The sequence below is a fragment of the Chiloscyllium punctatum genome, chromosome 10 (genome assembly GCF_047496795.1).
Source record: "Chiloscyllium punctatum isolate Juve2018m chromosome 10, sChiPun1.3, whole genome shotgun sequence".
NCBI classification, from domain to species: domain Eukaryota; kingdom Metazoa; phylum Chordata; class Chondrichthyes; order Orectolobiformes; family Hemiscylliidae; genus Chiloscyllium; species Chiloscyllium punctatum.
In genome coordinates, this window is record NC_092748.1 from 94,667,677 (window position 1) to 94,685,065 (window position 17,389).

Genomic DNA, 17,389 nt, shown 5'->3' on the forward strand with positions numbered 1-17,389 from the left:
CCCAGTGGAGTGCAAACCTAGAAGGCATAAGGTTTAAGGTGAGAGGGGAAGATTTAAAAGGGATCTAAGGGGCAACATTTTCACACAGAGGGTGGTGCGTGTATGGAATGAGCTGCCAGAGGAAGTGGTGGAAGCTGGTACAATTACAAGATTTAAAAAGGCATCTGGATGGGTATATGAATAGGAGTGGGTTGGAGGGATATAGGCCGAATGCTGGCAAATGGGACTAGATTTATTAGGATAGCTGGTCGGCATGGATGAGTTGGACCGAAGCATCTATTTCCATGCTGTATATCTTAAGGATGAATGCACTGTCTTTCTCCCAGGATTGGGGAGAGGGCATCAGTTTAAGGTTAAAGTGGAAAGAATAAAAGGGGACCAGAGAGGCAACTTTTTGTTTTACACACAGAGGATGGTACACATATGTAATGAGCTGCCAGAGGTTGTTGAGGCGAGTACATTAACAACATTTAAAAATGCATTTGGACAAATACGGCAGGGAAAGGTTTAGAAAGATATAGGCCAAGTGCAGGGAAATGGTGTTAGCGAAGGTGGACATGTTGGTCAGCATGGACCAGTTTAGACCTGTAGGACAATGACTCCAAAAGATCTAAAAAGAATGATATCACAACAGCAAGAGTACGAGTGCATATTAATAACTGTGAGGAAAGATTCCACACTTCGCAGCATTTTCCTCCCCACTAGAAAGGAAAAGTTGAGTGTTGAACTGAAAATCTTTAAAACCATGAATGGGTTTGAGAAGGATAACGGTCAAGAAAAAATGGTTCCACTTTCAAAACTAGGGGCCACAGTCAAGACACTAATTAAATGAATCTCATGAAGAATTCAGGGTAAACTTTTTCCTTCACTGGGGTACAGTGTCAGGGATGACTGAAAAGGAAAGCTAGATGATAAAAAAAAGGAATAGAAGAATAAGTGAAGAATTTAGAGTGGGAGGAAGTTCACACAGAGGATAAATATCAGCACAGTTCAGCTTGGGTTAATGATCTGTTAGTGTCCTGTAAATTCCATGTGACGAAACCACAAATCCATAAGAGTCTGAATCATGGAAAAAAAAAGATTTGCACAATACTGAAAGGCTTTGATGCAGGTCAAAAGAGTATGAAACAGATGGTGAGTTAAATAAAAATAACCAAATGGTGGATAGAAAGGGGTATTGCGACCTGTTGGAGCAGGAAATTGGGAATACATCCCACATCAGCAGTTATACCCCTTACCCCTTGAAAGGTGAGATGGGAGGGAGAGACAGAGACAGACAGAGAGACACAGACAGAGAGAGAGACACAGACAGAGAGAGAGACACAGACAGAGAGAGAGACACAGACAGAGAGAGAGACACAGACAGAGAGAGAGACACAGACAGAGAGAGAGACACAGACAGAATAATTTTTACAGAGGCTATTCACTCCTCATGCTGTTTTTAAGAGTGCTGTGCACCAAACATTCAGAAAAGGGATGATTCATTGGTTTGTTTGCGTGGATTATTAGAGTTAACATGAGATTTTGGATGTAACTCATGAAATTCAAATACTTTTGCTCTCAGACGTTCCAAACCTGAACTGTGCAGAGCTGAATCAGCTGAGAAAAAGCAGAAACCAGACTTAGATTCCTATCTAATGGAGACCATCTCAACACTGTCCAAAGTTGAACACAATGCTTATTCTGAAGGTTTCTTTAAGCCTTATCTGAGTTATTCTTAAGTTTCCTTTCTTATATAGAGAACCGTGGAATCTTGAAAGGGAACAATGCAGCACTCTGTAACAGCCACTTCAAACTGGGAATTTCGAATTGGTCTGTGTGCTTGTGAATAACTGGCAAATACAAGTCTGATGTCAAAGACAGCAGTTCAGGAGGAGGGATGGAAAGGACGAATATTCTTGTTCCAATGGCAAAGTACAGACAGCAAGTAAAACGGAAGAATGACATGGATGCTGGGTGTAAAGTGGAATTGTGGAGACCAAGTAATTAGGGGGGAGTCATTTTCTGCTGAAAGATCACTCTCACATTTTACCTGTGTTAACCATGCAAACTCAAAATGTAAAGAATGGTCATTAAGAGTTACCTAGAAATAGATCAGCTGCAGAACCACAATACAAGCAGTCACTCTTAAGAGTTGAAAGCAGAAAGCTAAGGTAAAGGACAAGCAGAGTGTAAGCAAACAACATAAAGAAAAAGATTGATCAGCATCATTATGTGATTCAGTTATTATTTTAACCAAGCATTTCACTCCTCAGACCCTTTGGCATCCTGGTAGCCCACAAACCTACCAACACCCTAAAACAGCAGCTAATGAACTTGAAAGACCCCATACAGACAACGAGCAAACTAGTGTCATTTACAAAATACCTTGCAAGAACTGTAGCAAACACTACATTGAAAAAACAGGCAGAAAACTAGCCAACAGGAGACATGAACACAAACTAGCCACAAAAAGATATGACCCACTCTCACTTGTATCCTTAAATACAGTTGAGGAAGGACACCACGTAGACTGGGAAAACACATCCATCCTAGGACGAGCCAAATACAGATATGCATGAGAATTTCTAGAAGCAGTGCATTCCAACCAGAACTCTCAAACATACACACACCGACTTGGACCCCATTTACCACCCTCTGAGAAAAAGAACAGGAAGAGACATCACCAACACAAGGAAACCTAAACACAGAGAGTAGGTCACTAACACCAGTGCTTCCCCGGGAGGTGCACTGATGTTACCAGGGATGGTGACGAAACATCTGAAAACAAACCTTTCAGCTCAGCTTGCAAACTTAAATCCAGAACCTCAACCTGAGCTACGAATCTTCAAAATTCACTAAACATTTTCAAACTAAAAAGTCTTAAGTAAAATTATATAAAAAGTACCTTTTTTCAAAGCTTCAAGAAGAAAAGCAAGATTTTCGGCAAAACTCCCCTGTAATTATAACATTTCACTTGGTGAGTGGACATACATGTGCATATAGACAAATAGTCAAAAATCAAAATAATCTGCTTAAGCCTCACCCTATAGTACAAAATAAAGATTATCTTTTGGGAATTTGGATTTTTAGTATTAGAGGTAGATAGATTTTGATTTCTCTTTGAAAAGTCTTTTTTCTTAAAAAGACATTTGGAAACATGACCTTAACACATCATTTCCAAGAAAGCATCTAAGTGTCTAGCCAGATATCTGTAATGTTAATTGATGAGATGTTTGCACTGCAGAGTTTGAGAGATACAGAAAAACAAATGATTGGGGCCATGGAAGGCTTCGCTTGAGCTCAGTTCAGAAGAATCAGCTTTCAGTTTCACTCCAGTAGAAGCATAACATTGTCAGCTGAGAAGAGCAGTGAGGACCCTGAGATAGGTAGTTAGTATCATCTACAGAAGTGGACAATGCAGGACCCTGGCAGTCAGCACCACTTAGAGAATCATGCAAGGCTAGGGCCCAGAGACTTGCCATCAGCATCAAATAGAAAGGGGAGCAGTTTGAGGGACTAAAAATAGCATAAAAGTGGAATCTGCACTGGGAGCTGCTTCTTGTAGTTGGCTTTTCTTTCGATACAGCAACTTCAAAAACAGCAGGATAAGCTGTTTGATAATTTATGGTAAGTTTTGCTGCTTTTCTCTAATTTTTAAAAAGTTACGACATGGTAAATCTACATGGACAAGCAGCATGTATATCCTGCAATGTGGATGAAGTCACAGATGCACCATGTGTGCCGCACAAAGGCAGGCAGGATGTGTGACAGGCTGCACAAAGGAGTATTCTTGATTTAGAAACTGGATGGTGGCTCGAGTGGGAAACAGCATAACTTGAGATCATCAAAACAAAATAATCACCTAAATCCAATAGGACGTTAAGGTTAAAACAAAAAAGGTCTTGATGTGAACAGCGGTAAGAATGGAACTCGCAAAGCACAGAGAGTGGTTGAAGCAACTATGTATTTAAGGTGGAGCTAAGACAAACATGGGTGGGAGAAGATTATCATCTTAGACTTAGAACAGAAGAGTTCAAGTGGATCATAAAGTACAAACATGGACCTTTAGGGCAGAATGTGTTATGCCTTTTATGATCCCATGACTGTTAACAGCTCTGGCAAGATTTGTACTGAGAAGTAGCTTGAACAATTACAACTACAGAGGAACCTCGATTACCAAAGGACATGGACAGGGAGTATTTTGTTCCATTAATTGAATGCCAGATAGTTAGCCAAACATCGTGACCTCGCAATCATGTTTAGATAATCTGAAATTCGGTTAATTGACTTCCAGATAATCGAGGTTCCTATTTGTGGTTCCAGGATACAGAGTGCTACATGCAACATAGTTGGCATAAATATAAAATGGAGTATTCTCATTATTACATATATCCAGATTCTGTGCAGTGTCATTTAATTTTCAGTGGAATGGGAGAAAGAATCTGGTGCACATTGGTATGCTTGCTTTTATTATAAAGTTAGATGACTATAAGATTGATCACAGTAGCTACATGGTTGTGAATTAGACCTTTGCTTTTCTTGATACATCAAGTCATTAAATTTAAAATATGAATTACTCATTGTAAAAGATAAAGCGGGCCTGTAGATGTTTAAACTGTGAACTTACTGATTGTTAAAACAAGCTCATGTTTACTGAACAAAAAAAATTGAATGGATTATTACAACATGTCACAACTGAAAAATATTCATGTGGTATACAATTACTCACAAAAACTTTATCTCCAACAACATTCTCAAGCTGGAGCTGTCGTGTGATTTCTTTCAGTGCAATCTTGTCATCTGTTTGCAATAAACCTAAAACATAAGCAAATAAAATGTTCAGTGTGGTCTTATTTATTCACCATTTGTAAAACAAAAATTCTTTCCTGTTTGTAATATTCTTGATTGATAAGTAACAAAGGGGTAAAGTAGAAAGGTCCTCCCCAACTCAAGAAAACATTCATCATACAAATTCGAAATTTTAAGTGTGCCAAAACTGAAAAGGGAGGGAAGGAACAGCACACAATGCAGAATGCCAAAAGAAAATTCGAACATTTGACAATCAAGAGACCACAAACAACCTAAACCTCCCCACCCCCCGTATGGTTTTAAACAAGACGAGAAACAGAAAATGGTAAAACAAAAATTGCTCACTTCTTGGAGAAATATACAAATATACAGGGCAACACTTAACAATACTATTTAAGAATAAAAGCTATGCTGTCTACATACTTTGGACAGTGACTTTATTGGAACAGCTGAGCTATGGAAGTTGAAGCCAACAGAAGTTAAAAACTAATAAAGCAACAAAAAGATGGAATCAATAAGCAGAGAAAAAAAAAATATGAAAGACAACTTTTTTTCAGAAATGGTAAATTGCACGGGACCAACCACAGATTTTCATTTTAAGAGACAGTAACACTCAAATTGTGTTTTGTGATTGATTGATTAAAAACATATACTAGAGAGGTCTTGCTTCTGGTGTGCATGATTACCTTGGAATTAAGTTAGTGCTATCCCTAATCAAAACCATCATCTCTCCCTCCTCTCTTGCCCCCACCTACCCCCCTTTTCTGTAATATTTATGTCCCAGGGTATAGATGTTATTAGAAGGATACAAAGCGGGGGGGCAAGAGAGGAGGAAGAGTCATGATTTTTAATTAGGGACAACATTACGGTTGTCCTGAGGGAGGATATTCCTGGGAGTATGTCCAGGGAAATTTGGGTGGAGGAGAAAGTTGTTTCTTAATAAAAAGACACAGCCGTATTATATTTGTATTTATTATTATTATAGTCATGATTTGTTAGTTTGTTATTTATTTTGGGAATTAGTGGGTTTCTTTATACTGTTTTGAGTGGTTTTTTGTTTATTGTAATAAAACTCATTTATGTATATATTTTAATTGAAAAAAAAAGACATATGGGGCAACTTTTCTTCCTCCACAGACTGGTTTGTGTGTGGCATGAACTTCCAGAGGAAGTTTTAGATGGAGGTGCAGTTACATTTGAAAAACATTTGGAAGTGTACATGAATAAAAAATGTTTGGAGGGACATGGGCCAAGCACAGGCAGGTGAGGCTTGGTTGAGGATTATGGCCAGTATGGACCAGTTGGACAAAGAGGCTGTTTCTATGCTGTAGAACTATGACTCTATGACACCAAAATTGGTGGTATAGCAAATAAAAGTACAACAGGATTTTGATCAGATGTGCCGATGGGCTGAGGAGTGGCAGATGGAGTTAAATTTAGATAAACGTGGAGGTGCTGCATTTTGGCAAGGCAAATCAAGGCAGGGCCATGGGGAGTACTGCCCAAAGACATCTTGGGGGTGTGGTTCATAGTTCCTTGAAGGTGAAATTTCAGGTAAACAGGGTAGTGAAGACGATGTTTGGTATATTTGCCTTTAATGGTCAGTGCAAAGACTACAGGAGTTGTGAGATATTGAAATTGTACAGGACATTGTTTAGGCCATTTTTGGAATACTGCATTCAATTCTGTTCTCCCTGCTACAGGAAAGAGGTTGTTAAACTCAAAAGGGTTCAGAAAAGATTTACAAGGATGTTGCTGGATTTGAACTACAGGGAGAGGCTTAATAGACTTGGGTTATTTTCCCTAGAGAGAAGGTTGAGGGGTAACCTTATAGAGGTTTATAAAATCATGAGGGGGACCAGCCAACGACATTTCCCCAGGGTAGGGGAGTCCAAAACTAGGAGGGCATAGGTGTAAGGTGAGAGGGGAAAGGGACCCAAGGAGACAATTTCTCAAAGTGGCACGTGTCTGGGATGAGCTCTCAGCGGTGGTGATGGAGGTTGGTACAACATTTCAAAGACATCCGGATGGGTACATGAATAGAAACGGCTTAGAAAGATATAGACCAAATGCTGACAAATAGGACTAATTATTTTACGATATCTGGTTGGCATGGATGAGTTTTCTACCTCCATAATGTACATCGGTAAAGTTTGCATATCTCAGTATAAGTTTATTCTATATGACGTGATTTGGAAGCATATGGTAAGGCACAGCCTGAACATCAATCAATTCTTTTTCAATAGATCCAGGATAATCTTTAGTATTCAAAGGGAGTGTATAGCTGGTAGTGTTGATTGGGTACCCATTCTAGAAACCATTCAGTCAATTCGTTTTTCATCAGATACCAAAAGGGAAGAAAGTGGTTTCGTATCTAGCATAGGCATCTAGCCAATAACATCATTTTCTGTGCGATACGAACATGCTGAAAATTACACCCCATCATCTCATCAAATCTGCAGTCACTGCAATGCAAATCATGACAGTTTCAGTATTTACACAAATTTATCTTATAAAGATAGCACATTGAAAAAGTGACTCACCATTTAAGTGTACTTGTAGAAGATTCTCCTTAATGTATTTCATTTCCATAAGTTCACTCAACACACTCTTCAACAGCTGAAACAAAAACATCAAAATTTAAGCATCAACTTTTACCACCAGCAGTTTGTTTTGTGTTTTTAAACCTCTGAAAAATGAAGCAAAAGCAAGGATCTTCAAACATAACATTCACAAATTCCTGCCAGGTCCCAACTAATATTATTTTAGCACCGATATAAATAACACTTTACTTCTGCACCACAAGAGATCTAGTGTCCCTTCCCCTGAACTAGGAGGCATGGGTTCAAGACCCACCTGTTCCAGAAGTGTGCAGTAATATCTCTGAATAGATTGATTTCAAAATATCCACAATTACTATTTTGGGTGGCTATTTTTAATCTAATTGAGGTAGGTTTTTGTCTTTTTCTGGCAGAAGCAGACAATAAATGATATCTGTAAATTGGAAGAAGTGAGAAACAGACAGACAGCGAGACAGACTGAGGAAGTATTTGTAAGAGCAAGAAAGAGATGTCACTTAAATCTCTTCACATAAACCTCTGCAGTTCTTCCACACAGGGATTCGAGAGAATACTACACAATTGTCATTTCTGGGTACAATACAATGTGTGTTTTTCTTGCTGTACAAAAGCTGTTGATTTTTGCTTCAGTTTATCAACAGGTGTTTTGGGATTAATGTGATACTTATGCATGCTTAAAAATCTTCAAATTCAAATATTTGAACTAGAGATGGTTTGGTTTATTCTATTTCATCTTAACTTCTTTGATTGTTAAACATCTGCAATGTTGCATTCTTGTTTGTGATAGACCATATACTAATGATCAAAACAAAATATGATGCATCATGCAACCATGTCCATGTCAACACACAAAGAAAACCAGATGCCCTTTCTAATCCCAGCTTCCTGCACCTTACAACACTTAAGGTGCAGATCCAGGTACTTTTTAAAAAGGTTTAGGGTTTCTGCCTTCACTACCAACTAAGGCAGTGAATTCCAGTCATCCACCACACTCTGTGTTAAAAGGGTATTTTCTCCAGTTTAATCCTTCTGCCACTGAGCTTGAATCTATGACCTCTGGTTTTTGAACTCTGCCAAGGGATCAGGCTCCTTCTGTCTAATCTCACTCTCTCTCCCCCCCTCAATTTTGTATACCTCAATCATGTCAGCCCTCAGCTTTCTGTGCTCCAAGGGAAACAACCCCAAAACGCTTCAATCTTTCCTCAAAGCTGCAATTTCCCAGCCTTGGCAACATTCTTGTAAATCTTTTCTGCACTCTCTCCAGAACAATTACATCTAGCTTACAATGTGGTGATCAGAACTGCAAACAATACTCCAGCTGTCGTCTTACTGGACTTACAGTTAGAGTCAAAAGAGATGTATAGCACGAAAACAAGACCCTTCAGTCCAACTCGAGCATGCCAATACCCTAACCTAATTAGTCCCTTTTGCCAGCATTTGGCCCATCCTATTCCTAAACCCTTCCTATTCATATACCCACCCAGATGCCTTTTAAATGTTGTAATTGTACCAGCCTCCACCACTTCCTCTGGCAGCTCATTCCATACATGTAGCACCGTCTGCATGAAAAAGATGCTCCTTAGGTCCCTTTTATATCTTTCCTCGCTCACATATCTATGCCCTCGAGTTTGGGCACCCTCATCCCAAGAGGGCCTTGTCTATCTGTGCACCTCATGATTTTATAAACCTCTAAGGTCAACCCTCAGCCTCCAACGGTCCAGGGAAAATAGCCCCAGCCTATTCAGCCTCTCCTTAGAGTTCAATCTTCCAACCCCAGCAACGTTATGTTAAATCTTTTCTGAACCCTTTCAAGTGTCAACATCCTTCCTATAGCAGGGATATCAGAATTGAATGCAGTATTCTGAAAGTGGCCTATCTAATGTCCTGTACAGCTGCAACGTGACCTCCTAACTCCTATATTCAATACACTGACCAATGGAGGCAAGCATACTAAACTATCCTATCAACCTCCACTTTCAAGGAACTACAAACCTGCACTCCACAGTCTCTCTGTTCAGCCACACTCCCCAGGACCCTATCATTAAGTGTATAAGTCCTCCCTTGATCTGCCTTTCCAAAATGCAGCACCTCATTTATCTAAATTAAACTCCATCTGCCACTCCTCAGCCCATTGGTCCTTCTGATTAAGATCCTGTTGTACTCTGAGGTAGTCTTCTTAGCTGTTCACGACACCTATTTTGATGTCATCTGCAAACTTATAACTATACCGATGTTCACATCCAAATCATTTGTATAAATGATGCAAAGCAGTGGACCCAGAATCAATTCTGTGTGTCACACTTCTGGCTACAGGCCTCCAGTCTGAAAACAAACCCTCCAGCACCACCCTCTGTCTTCTACCTTTGAGCCAATTCTGTACCCAAATAGCTGGTTCTTCCTGTATTCCATGTGATCTAACTTTGCTAACCAGTGCCATGAGGAACCGGTCAAATGCTTTACTGAAGTCCATATAGACTTGTCCAGTAATATCAGTTGGGATAACAACAATGGGTTAATATCAACAGCAACATCTCTGCTCCTGACTTTAGTGTAAATGGTAGCCTTTAAACTCCAGCCAATTAAAACAGTTTGAAAAACACAAAAGACTGGAGTTAAATTTTGTCAAGTATATTCTATTAGGAAAATAGAGGTTAAACACCCCTGCAGCAATTAAAATAAAGTAAAACACTATTTACTGACATATGACTAATCAATTCCGATGAACCTTCCACCAATCCTGGGACAGAATACTCTCCCTTCAAGAGGTTATTTTTCTAAGATGATTACATAACTTCAGATGTTAATCTGAATAGTATATTAATTCAAATTAATCCATACAGCAATAGATGTTTAATTATTTTTTTAAAAATCACCTCAAAAATGATCAAAAGGAACAAAACAGCCCTTCGACGATAAAAAGGATGTAACAAAAACTTAAGGAAAGTCACATCCTTTAACTAGTGGTCTAACTGTACACCATTATGGATTAGTGGTGCTGGAAGAGCACAGCAGTTCAGGCAGCATCCAAGCTACTAATCCAGAATCTGGTTTCCAGCATCTGCAGTCATTGTTTTTACCTCGTGAAACACCATTATGGTCTTCCCACACAAATGGAGAACAAAAAAAAAAGGATCATTCCACACACTGAATTTGAAAACTACTTCAAATTACAGTAACCACATTTTGAATGTCCTGCATGTTTCTGTCACTGCCAGACTGAGATTCTTTCCAAATCACTACAGTAAGGCTATCCATTCAAAGACAGCAGACAAAAAGCTCTTGCTTCTACATTTAATATCCAGCAGAAATGTTTTTTTAAAATGTAATTGATTTCAGTGTTGTCAGTAGGCAGGTGGACTAGTATTGTCAGGTTGACTGAAAATCAAGGAAAGGAGATTATGGAATGTCTATGAATTGGATTTTTGGAGCAGCTTGTGGCAGACCCCACAAGGGAACAGGCAATTCTGGATTTAGTGATGGGTAATGATACAGACTTGATTAGGGAGCTTAAGGAGAAGGAACTCCTTGAGGGAAATGACCATTGTATGATAGCATTCACCCTGTAATTGGAACAGAAGAAGAAGCTGGAATTGAATGTTAGTATCACAATTAAGTATAAGGTATCTACAAAGGCATGAGGGAGAAGCTGACCAGAGCTGATTGGAAGGGGAGCCCAGCAGGGAAGATGGTGGAACAGTAATAGCAGGAGTTTGTGGATAATCTAGGAGGTACAGCAGAAATTCATCCCAAGGAAGAAGCAGCCTAAGGGGAGGATGAGGCAACCATGGCTGATAAGGGAAGTCAGGGACAGCATAAAAGGCAAAAAAAAATTAGTAGGAAACCGTAGATTTGGGAATCCTTTAAAATTCAGAAGAACGGAAAAGAAAAGTGGAGGGGAAGCAGGAAGGAAGGAAGGAAGGAAGGAAGGAATGATCCAATATTAGGTTAAGCCAGAAGATTGCAATACATTTTTTAGATATCTAAAAAAGCTCAAGGACAAGCAAGAGTGGACACTGGAAAAATAAAAAGTTTGGAGAACTAGTAATGGGGAACAAAAATGGCAGAGGAAACAAAATAGGTTCCTCTGCCAATTTTCACAGTGGAAGACACCAGCAGCATACCACAACTTCAAGAGAGCCTGGGGTCAAAGATGAGTATAGTGGCCAACACTAAAGGATAAGGTACTGGGGAAATCGGAGAGGTCTGCAGGTAATAAAATCATTTGGACCAGATGGATTACACCCCAGATTTCTGAAGGAAATAGCAGAACTGTTTGTAGAGACATTGTTGAAAGGATAGCAGGAAAGACAGTGAAACAGCAATGGCATTTCTTGGAGCAATTCATCCAAGGAAAAAAAAGCATTGTACAGGGAGGATGATGCAACCGTGACTGACTCGGGAAATCAGGGACTGCATCAAAGTAAAAGAGAAAGCATATACAGGGGAACCTCGATTATCCGAATACCAATTATCCGAAAATTGGATTATCCAAAGGAGATCTCAAGGTCCCGATAGAAACATTATATCAAAGACGTGTTTCCAACAGTGAATCGAGTTTTTTGTTTACAGTGATTAAACAGACACCATGTCTCCAAATGACTGACCTCCCGCCCTCTCTCCCTCCCCACATTTTCCCTGCAGTTCTACAGAGGGGTGTCTCATAACCCCTCCTCCCCCCCCATTCCCCACTTCCCAGGAATAATTTCTCCAACATTGTCTTGTGCAAGGCAAACGTGGAACCGGCCCAAAAAGTTGCAGTAAAAAGTTGTGTGGCTGAGTGTGACTGCAGCTGCGTGCACGCGCTGTTTTGAGACTTACCCCACAAAGGCGGCAGCAGCAGCCTTGTTGTTGGTGTGCAGTCCAGGTGCCCCGGAGGGTGTGGCATGACAGGGGACTGTGTTGAGGGCAGGGGCCTGTATGCTTTGTGCCCGGGGGGGGGGCAGGATTGGACCAGTTTGGAGGTGGGGGGGGGCTGAACTGGTTTGAGGGTGGGGCTCGCGCATTTTGTGCTTGGGGGGGGGGACCGGTTTTGGGGTGGGGGCGCTGTTGGACAGGGTTAAGGGGGTAGGGTTGGGGACAGCGTCTTGCTCACTGGGCGCTGCTGCAGTCTCCTGAACGGACAGCAGACTTTAAAACTCCGAGCACCAGAAGAAAGGCATTTAAAATTGATTTTCCGAATTTAAAAAAAAATCGATTATCCAAACAAGATTGTGCCCGCCCATTGGGAAGTTTACAAAGATGAACAGATGGCAACACAAAAAAAGAGGGAGAAGATTAAATAAAAAAAAGTGTAAACTTGCCAGTAATATACAGGGAGACTGTCAGAGTTCCTTTAGACAGAAGGGCAAAAGTGGTCTGCGGGGAACAAGGAAATGACTCCGGATTTGAATAATTACTTCATATCAGTCTTCACAGTGGAAGACGCGAGTAATATCCCAAAAATTTGAGTGGGGGTGGGGTGGGGAGAAAGGTGCAGAGCTGTGTATAGTAGCCATCACCAAGGAGAAGGTGCTAGAAAAACTGAATTACCTGAAGGTGGAGAAGTCACCTGGACCAGATGGACTACACCCCAGAAGAGAGATAGCTGAAGAGCTAGCAAAGACATTAGTGATGATCTTTCAGGAATCACTAGAATCAGGAGGGTCCCAGAGGACTGGAAAATCACTAACATTACGCCCCTGTTTATAAAGAGAGTACGACAAAAGACAAATTTACATACCAATTAGCCTAACTTTGGTCATGGGTAAGATCTTGGAATCCATTGAGAAAGATGAGATTTCTGAACATTTGGAAATGTATGGTAACATATGGCAAAGTCAGCACGGTTTCATCAAGGGGAGGTCATGCTTGACAAATCTGCGAGAATTCTTTGAGAAAGTAATGAGAAGCTGAAACCAAGGAAAGCCAATGGATGTTATCTGAAATTTGACTGGATTAGATTCCATACACAGTATGGAAACAGGCCCTTCGGCCCAACAAGTCTACACCGACCCTCTGAAGAGTAACCCACCCACATTCCGCTACCCTGTATTTACCCTTGACTAATGCACTTAACACGATGGACAATTTAGTATGGCCAATTCACCTAACCTGCACATCTTTTGGACTGTGGGAGGAAATCCACGCAGACACGGGGATGACGGGCAAACTCCACAGACAGTTACCAGAGGCAGGAATTGAACCCGGGTTCCTGGTGCTGTGAGCCACCGTGCTGCCCCAGTGCCTGGACTTCAAGAAGGTCTTTGACAAGGTGCAGCACAGAAGGCTGCTGAGCAAGATAAGGGCCCGTGGTGTCAGAAAACAAGGTGCTAGCATGGATAGAAGCTTGGCTGTCTCGCAGAAAGCAGAGAGTGGGGATAAAAGGATCCTTCTCAGGATGGCAGCTGGTGACAAATGGTGTTCTGCAAGGCTCAGTGTTGGGACCACAACTTTTCACTTTATACATTAACAATCTAAATGGAACTCAGGTCATTCTGGCTAAGTTTGCAGACGACAAAGATAGGGAGAGAGACAGGTATCGTTGAGGAGGCAGGGAAGCTGCAAAAGGATTTGGACAGGTTAGGAGAGTGGGCAACGAAGTGGCAGTTGGAGTACAATGTGAGGACGTGTGAGGTCAAGTACTCTGGTCGAAATAATAGACATGGACTATTTTTAAAATGGGTGGAAAATTCAGAAGTCTGAAATGCAAAGAGACTTGGGAGTTCTAGTCCAGGATTCTCTCAATGTTAACTTGCAGGTCGAGTCGGTAGTTAGGAAGACATGTGCAATGATAGGATTTATTTTGAGCGGACTTGAATATTAAAAAAAGGTTGCACTTCTGAGGCTCTGTAAGGGTCTGGCAAGACCACATTTGGAATATTGTGCACAGTTCTGCACCCCACATCTCAGGAAGGATGTAGTGGCCCTGAAGCATGCTCAGACAAGGTTCACAAGAATGATCCCAAGAATGAAAAACTTAAAATATGAGCAATGTTGGATGACTCTGGGTCTATACTCAATGGAGTTCAGAAGGATGCTGGGGAACGAAGGGGGGAATAAATCTAACTGAAACCCACAGAATACTGAATGTCTTGGACAGAGAAGATGCCTCCATTGGTAGGAGAGACTAGGACCCGATAGCATAGCCTTAGTGTAAAGGAAAGACCTTTTTTTAAGAATGGAGAGAAGGAGAAACTCTCTTTAGCCAGAGAGTGGTGAATCTACAGAATTCATTGCCACAGACAGCTGTGGAAGCCAGATCATTGAGTATATTTAAGACTGAGATAGATAGGTTCTTGACAATCAACGGGAATCGAGCGTTACAGGGAGAAAGCAGGAGAATGGGGTGGAGAAACTTTTCAGCTATGATTGAAACGCAGAGCAGACTCGATGGGCTGAACAGCCTAATTTCTACTCCTATATCTTATGGTCTTACGATAGAAAAAGAAATGAAGTAGCTTTGTTCATAAAAGGAAGAGATCATTTCTACAGTAAGAAGTGATTTTTGCTTGGGAGATTAAGATGTAAATCAGTCTAGGTAGAAATAGCATGGGAAAGAAGTCTCTGGAGGGAGTAATCTTCAGATTGCCCAATGGTAGTTCCACAGCAACACATAGTTCAAATCAAGAAATACCAGGGGCATGCAAGATAGGACAATATCATGGATGATTTTAATATGCATATAGATTGGATTAATGAAATTGGCAAGGGTAGCCTCTGGGGAAGAGTTCATGAAATGCATTAGAGATTGTTTTTTGAAACGATATGTTGGTGAACCAGCCAGGGAGGAGGCTGTTTTGGTTTCAGTGTCGTGTAATGAGATGGGATTAATGAATGATCTCTTGGCAAAGGATTCTCTTGGGAAAAGTGAACACAGCATACCGGACAGGAAGACTAAAAAGGTAGCACAGTTGATGAACAGTGACAGACATTTGAGATATGCAGTTCTTCCCAACTGAAATATATTTCAGAAAGATAGATTACGAAGCAGATTAAAAAAAAAATCCATGGCTGTAAGTTGAAGACAACAAAAGATGAAAATTAAGACAAACCATATTGCAAAGGTCAGTGGCAGACTGGAAGATAAGGATTACTAAAACTTACTTTAGTTGATTTTTAAAAAGTGGGAAAAAAAAAGCAAAAAGATCCAGAAAAAAAACGAGTGCAAAATATAAAGCAAAGGACAGGAGAAGCTTCCTAGAGAATATAAATAACAATAGTTGCATGTTAGTCCTTTAAAAAGAGCAAGACTAGGAAGTGAAGGATGGGAAACACAGAAATAAATGGCAGAGACATTAAATCAATGCTGAACCCATTTTTACAGATGAGAACTGAAACCACCTCAAATCACAACAGGTCATGCAGAGATTGTAGAAAATGAGGAACTTAAAGCAACTCCCATTAGGGAAAATGTACTCATGAAGACATTGTGATTAAAGTCAGTTAAGTGCCTAGGCCTACATCTTAGGATCTTAAAGGAAGTGGGAGCAGAGGTAGTGGACACACTGGTTGTAAAATTCCAAACTTGCTGGATTCTGGAAAGATTCCAGTAGATTGAAGAAAGGCTAATGTAACGTCTTTATTCAAAAAGGGAGGGTAGCTGAGTAGGAAACTATAGACCACTAGTTTCAGTCTGTCACTGGAAAATTGTTGGAATCTATTATTAAAGAAGTAGTAACAGGACATTTAGAAAGTCAAAAAACTAATCCAGAGTCAGTATGGTTTAAGAAGAGTAAACTGTTTTTGACTAAGTTGCTCTATTTTCTTCAAAGTTGTAACAATGTACATATTGGGGTCCTGTGGTTTTAGTATATTTGGACTTCAAGAGGTATTTGATAAGATGCTGCACAAAAGCTTAATACACAAGAACATCTGGGGTTAGTCTGGATGGAGGGTTGGCTAAACAACAGAAACCACAGTCAGCAAGAGTGTTTTCAGCAGGGTGCCACCTGATTCAGTCATCAGGCCCCAACTATTTGCAATCTGTATTAATGACTCAGATGCATGGCTAGAAAGTACTATAGCCAAATTTGCAAATGACACTAAATTAGCAGCAAGCTAAGGTGAAATGAAGAAATAAGGAACTTAAAAATGACATGGATGAGTTAGGTGAATTAGCCAAAATTTGAGAGATGGAACTTACCATGGATAAGAGTGGGGTTATCCATTTTGGTCACAAGAATAAAAAGGCAAATTATCATTTAAGTGCAGAGAAACCTCAGACAGCTTTGGTGCAGAGGGATTGGAGTGTCCTCTTCCATGAAACATAGACAGCTAATATACAGGTAATTTGGGGGGGGCGGCGGGCAAATGGAATTTTAATTGATAAAGGAATGGAGTAGAAAAGTAGGCAAGCTTTGTTTTAGCTGTACAAGGCACTGCTGAGACCACATCTGAAGTACTGTGTACAGTTTTGCTTTTCTTTTCTTACAGAGCCAGCTCTCAGAATTAACAGAACCTCTGACACTGCTGATTATTTTCTTTTTTAACTCCCTTTTTATTATTACCCCCACACTACCGCCTAATTGCAGTCGTGCTTATTTTTTATTCCCCCAGCACCCATGGTGTGTGCGCGCGCAGGTGTGAGACACAGCGAAAGACACAAGGTGCACGAATCTTTATTCAGTTTCCACCACCAGGAAGAAAGGAAACACCCGAGTGGCCAGTGACAAGCAGTGCCCTTCACATCAAAGAGCAATGTTGCGTGATCAAACAGTGAAGGGGAGGGCAGGGGTTAAATCAAAATAGAATTGGACGGGGAAATAATACACTCCACTCCCCGCGGCACCCACTTCTCCCTGAACAACCAGGGTGTTGATAGACACCGCGTGCTCCTTTTACACAGTTTTGCTTTCCTTATTCAAGGATGTAATTACATTGGATGCATTTCAGAGAAGGCTCATTAGCTTAATTCCAGAAATGAAAGGCTTGCTTATCAGGTCACACTGAATAGTTTAGGCTGATACTTGCTAGAGTTTAGAAGAATGAGAGATCTGAGATATACAAATTGAGATATACTGGAATTGACAAAGTAGATGGAG

General features: G+C 40.6%; 1 protein-coding gene across 3 annotated transcripts in view; it reads right to left on the reverse strand.

The window, feature by feature from the left end:
* Window positions 1–17,389, reverse strand: part of orc4 (origin recognition complex, subunit 4) — a 70,431-nt gene that overhangs the window by 22,030 nt on the left and 31,012 nt on the right. For all 3 annotated transcript variants that reach the window (XM_072579751.1, XM_072579750.1, XM_072579752.1), the window contains 3 exons: window positions 7,335–7,410; window positions 4,712–4,797; window positions 2,888–2,936 (listed from right to left, as the gene is read on the reverse strand). In XM_072579751.1, coding sequence (XP_072435852.1) covers window positions 2,888–2,936; window positions 4,712–4,797; window positions 7,335–7,410 — 211 coding nt within the window. The remainder of the gene's footprint in view (window positions 1–2,887; window positions 2,937–4,711; window positions 4,798–7,334; window positions 7,411–17,389) is intronic.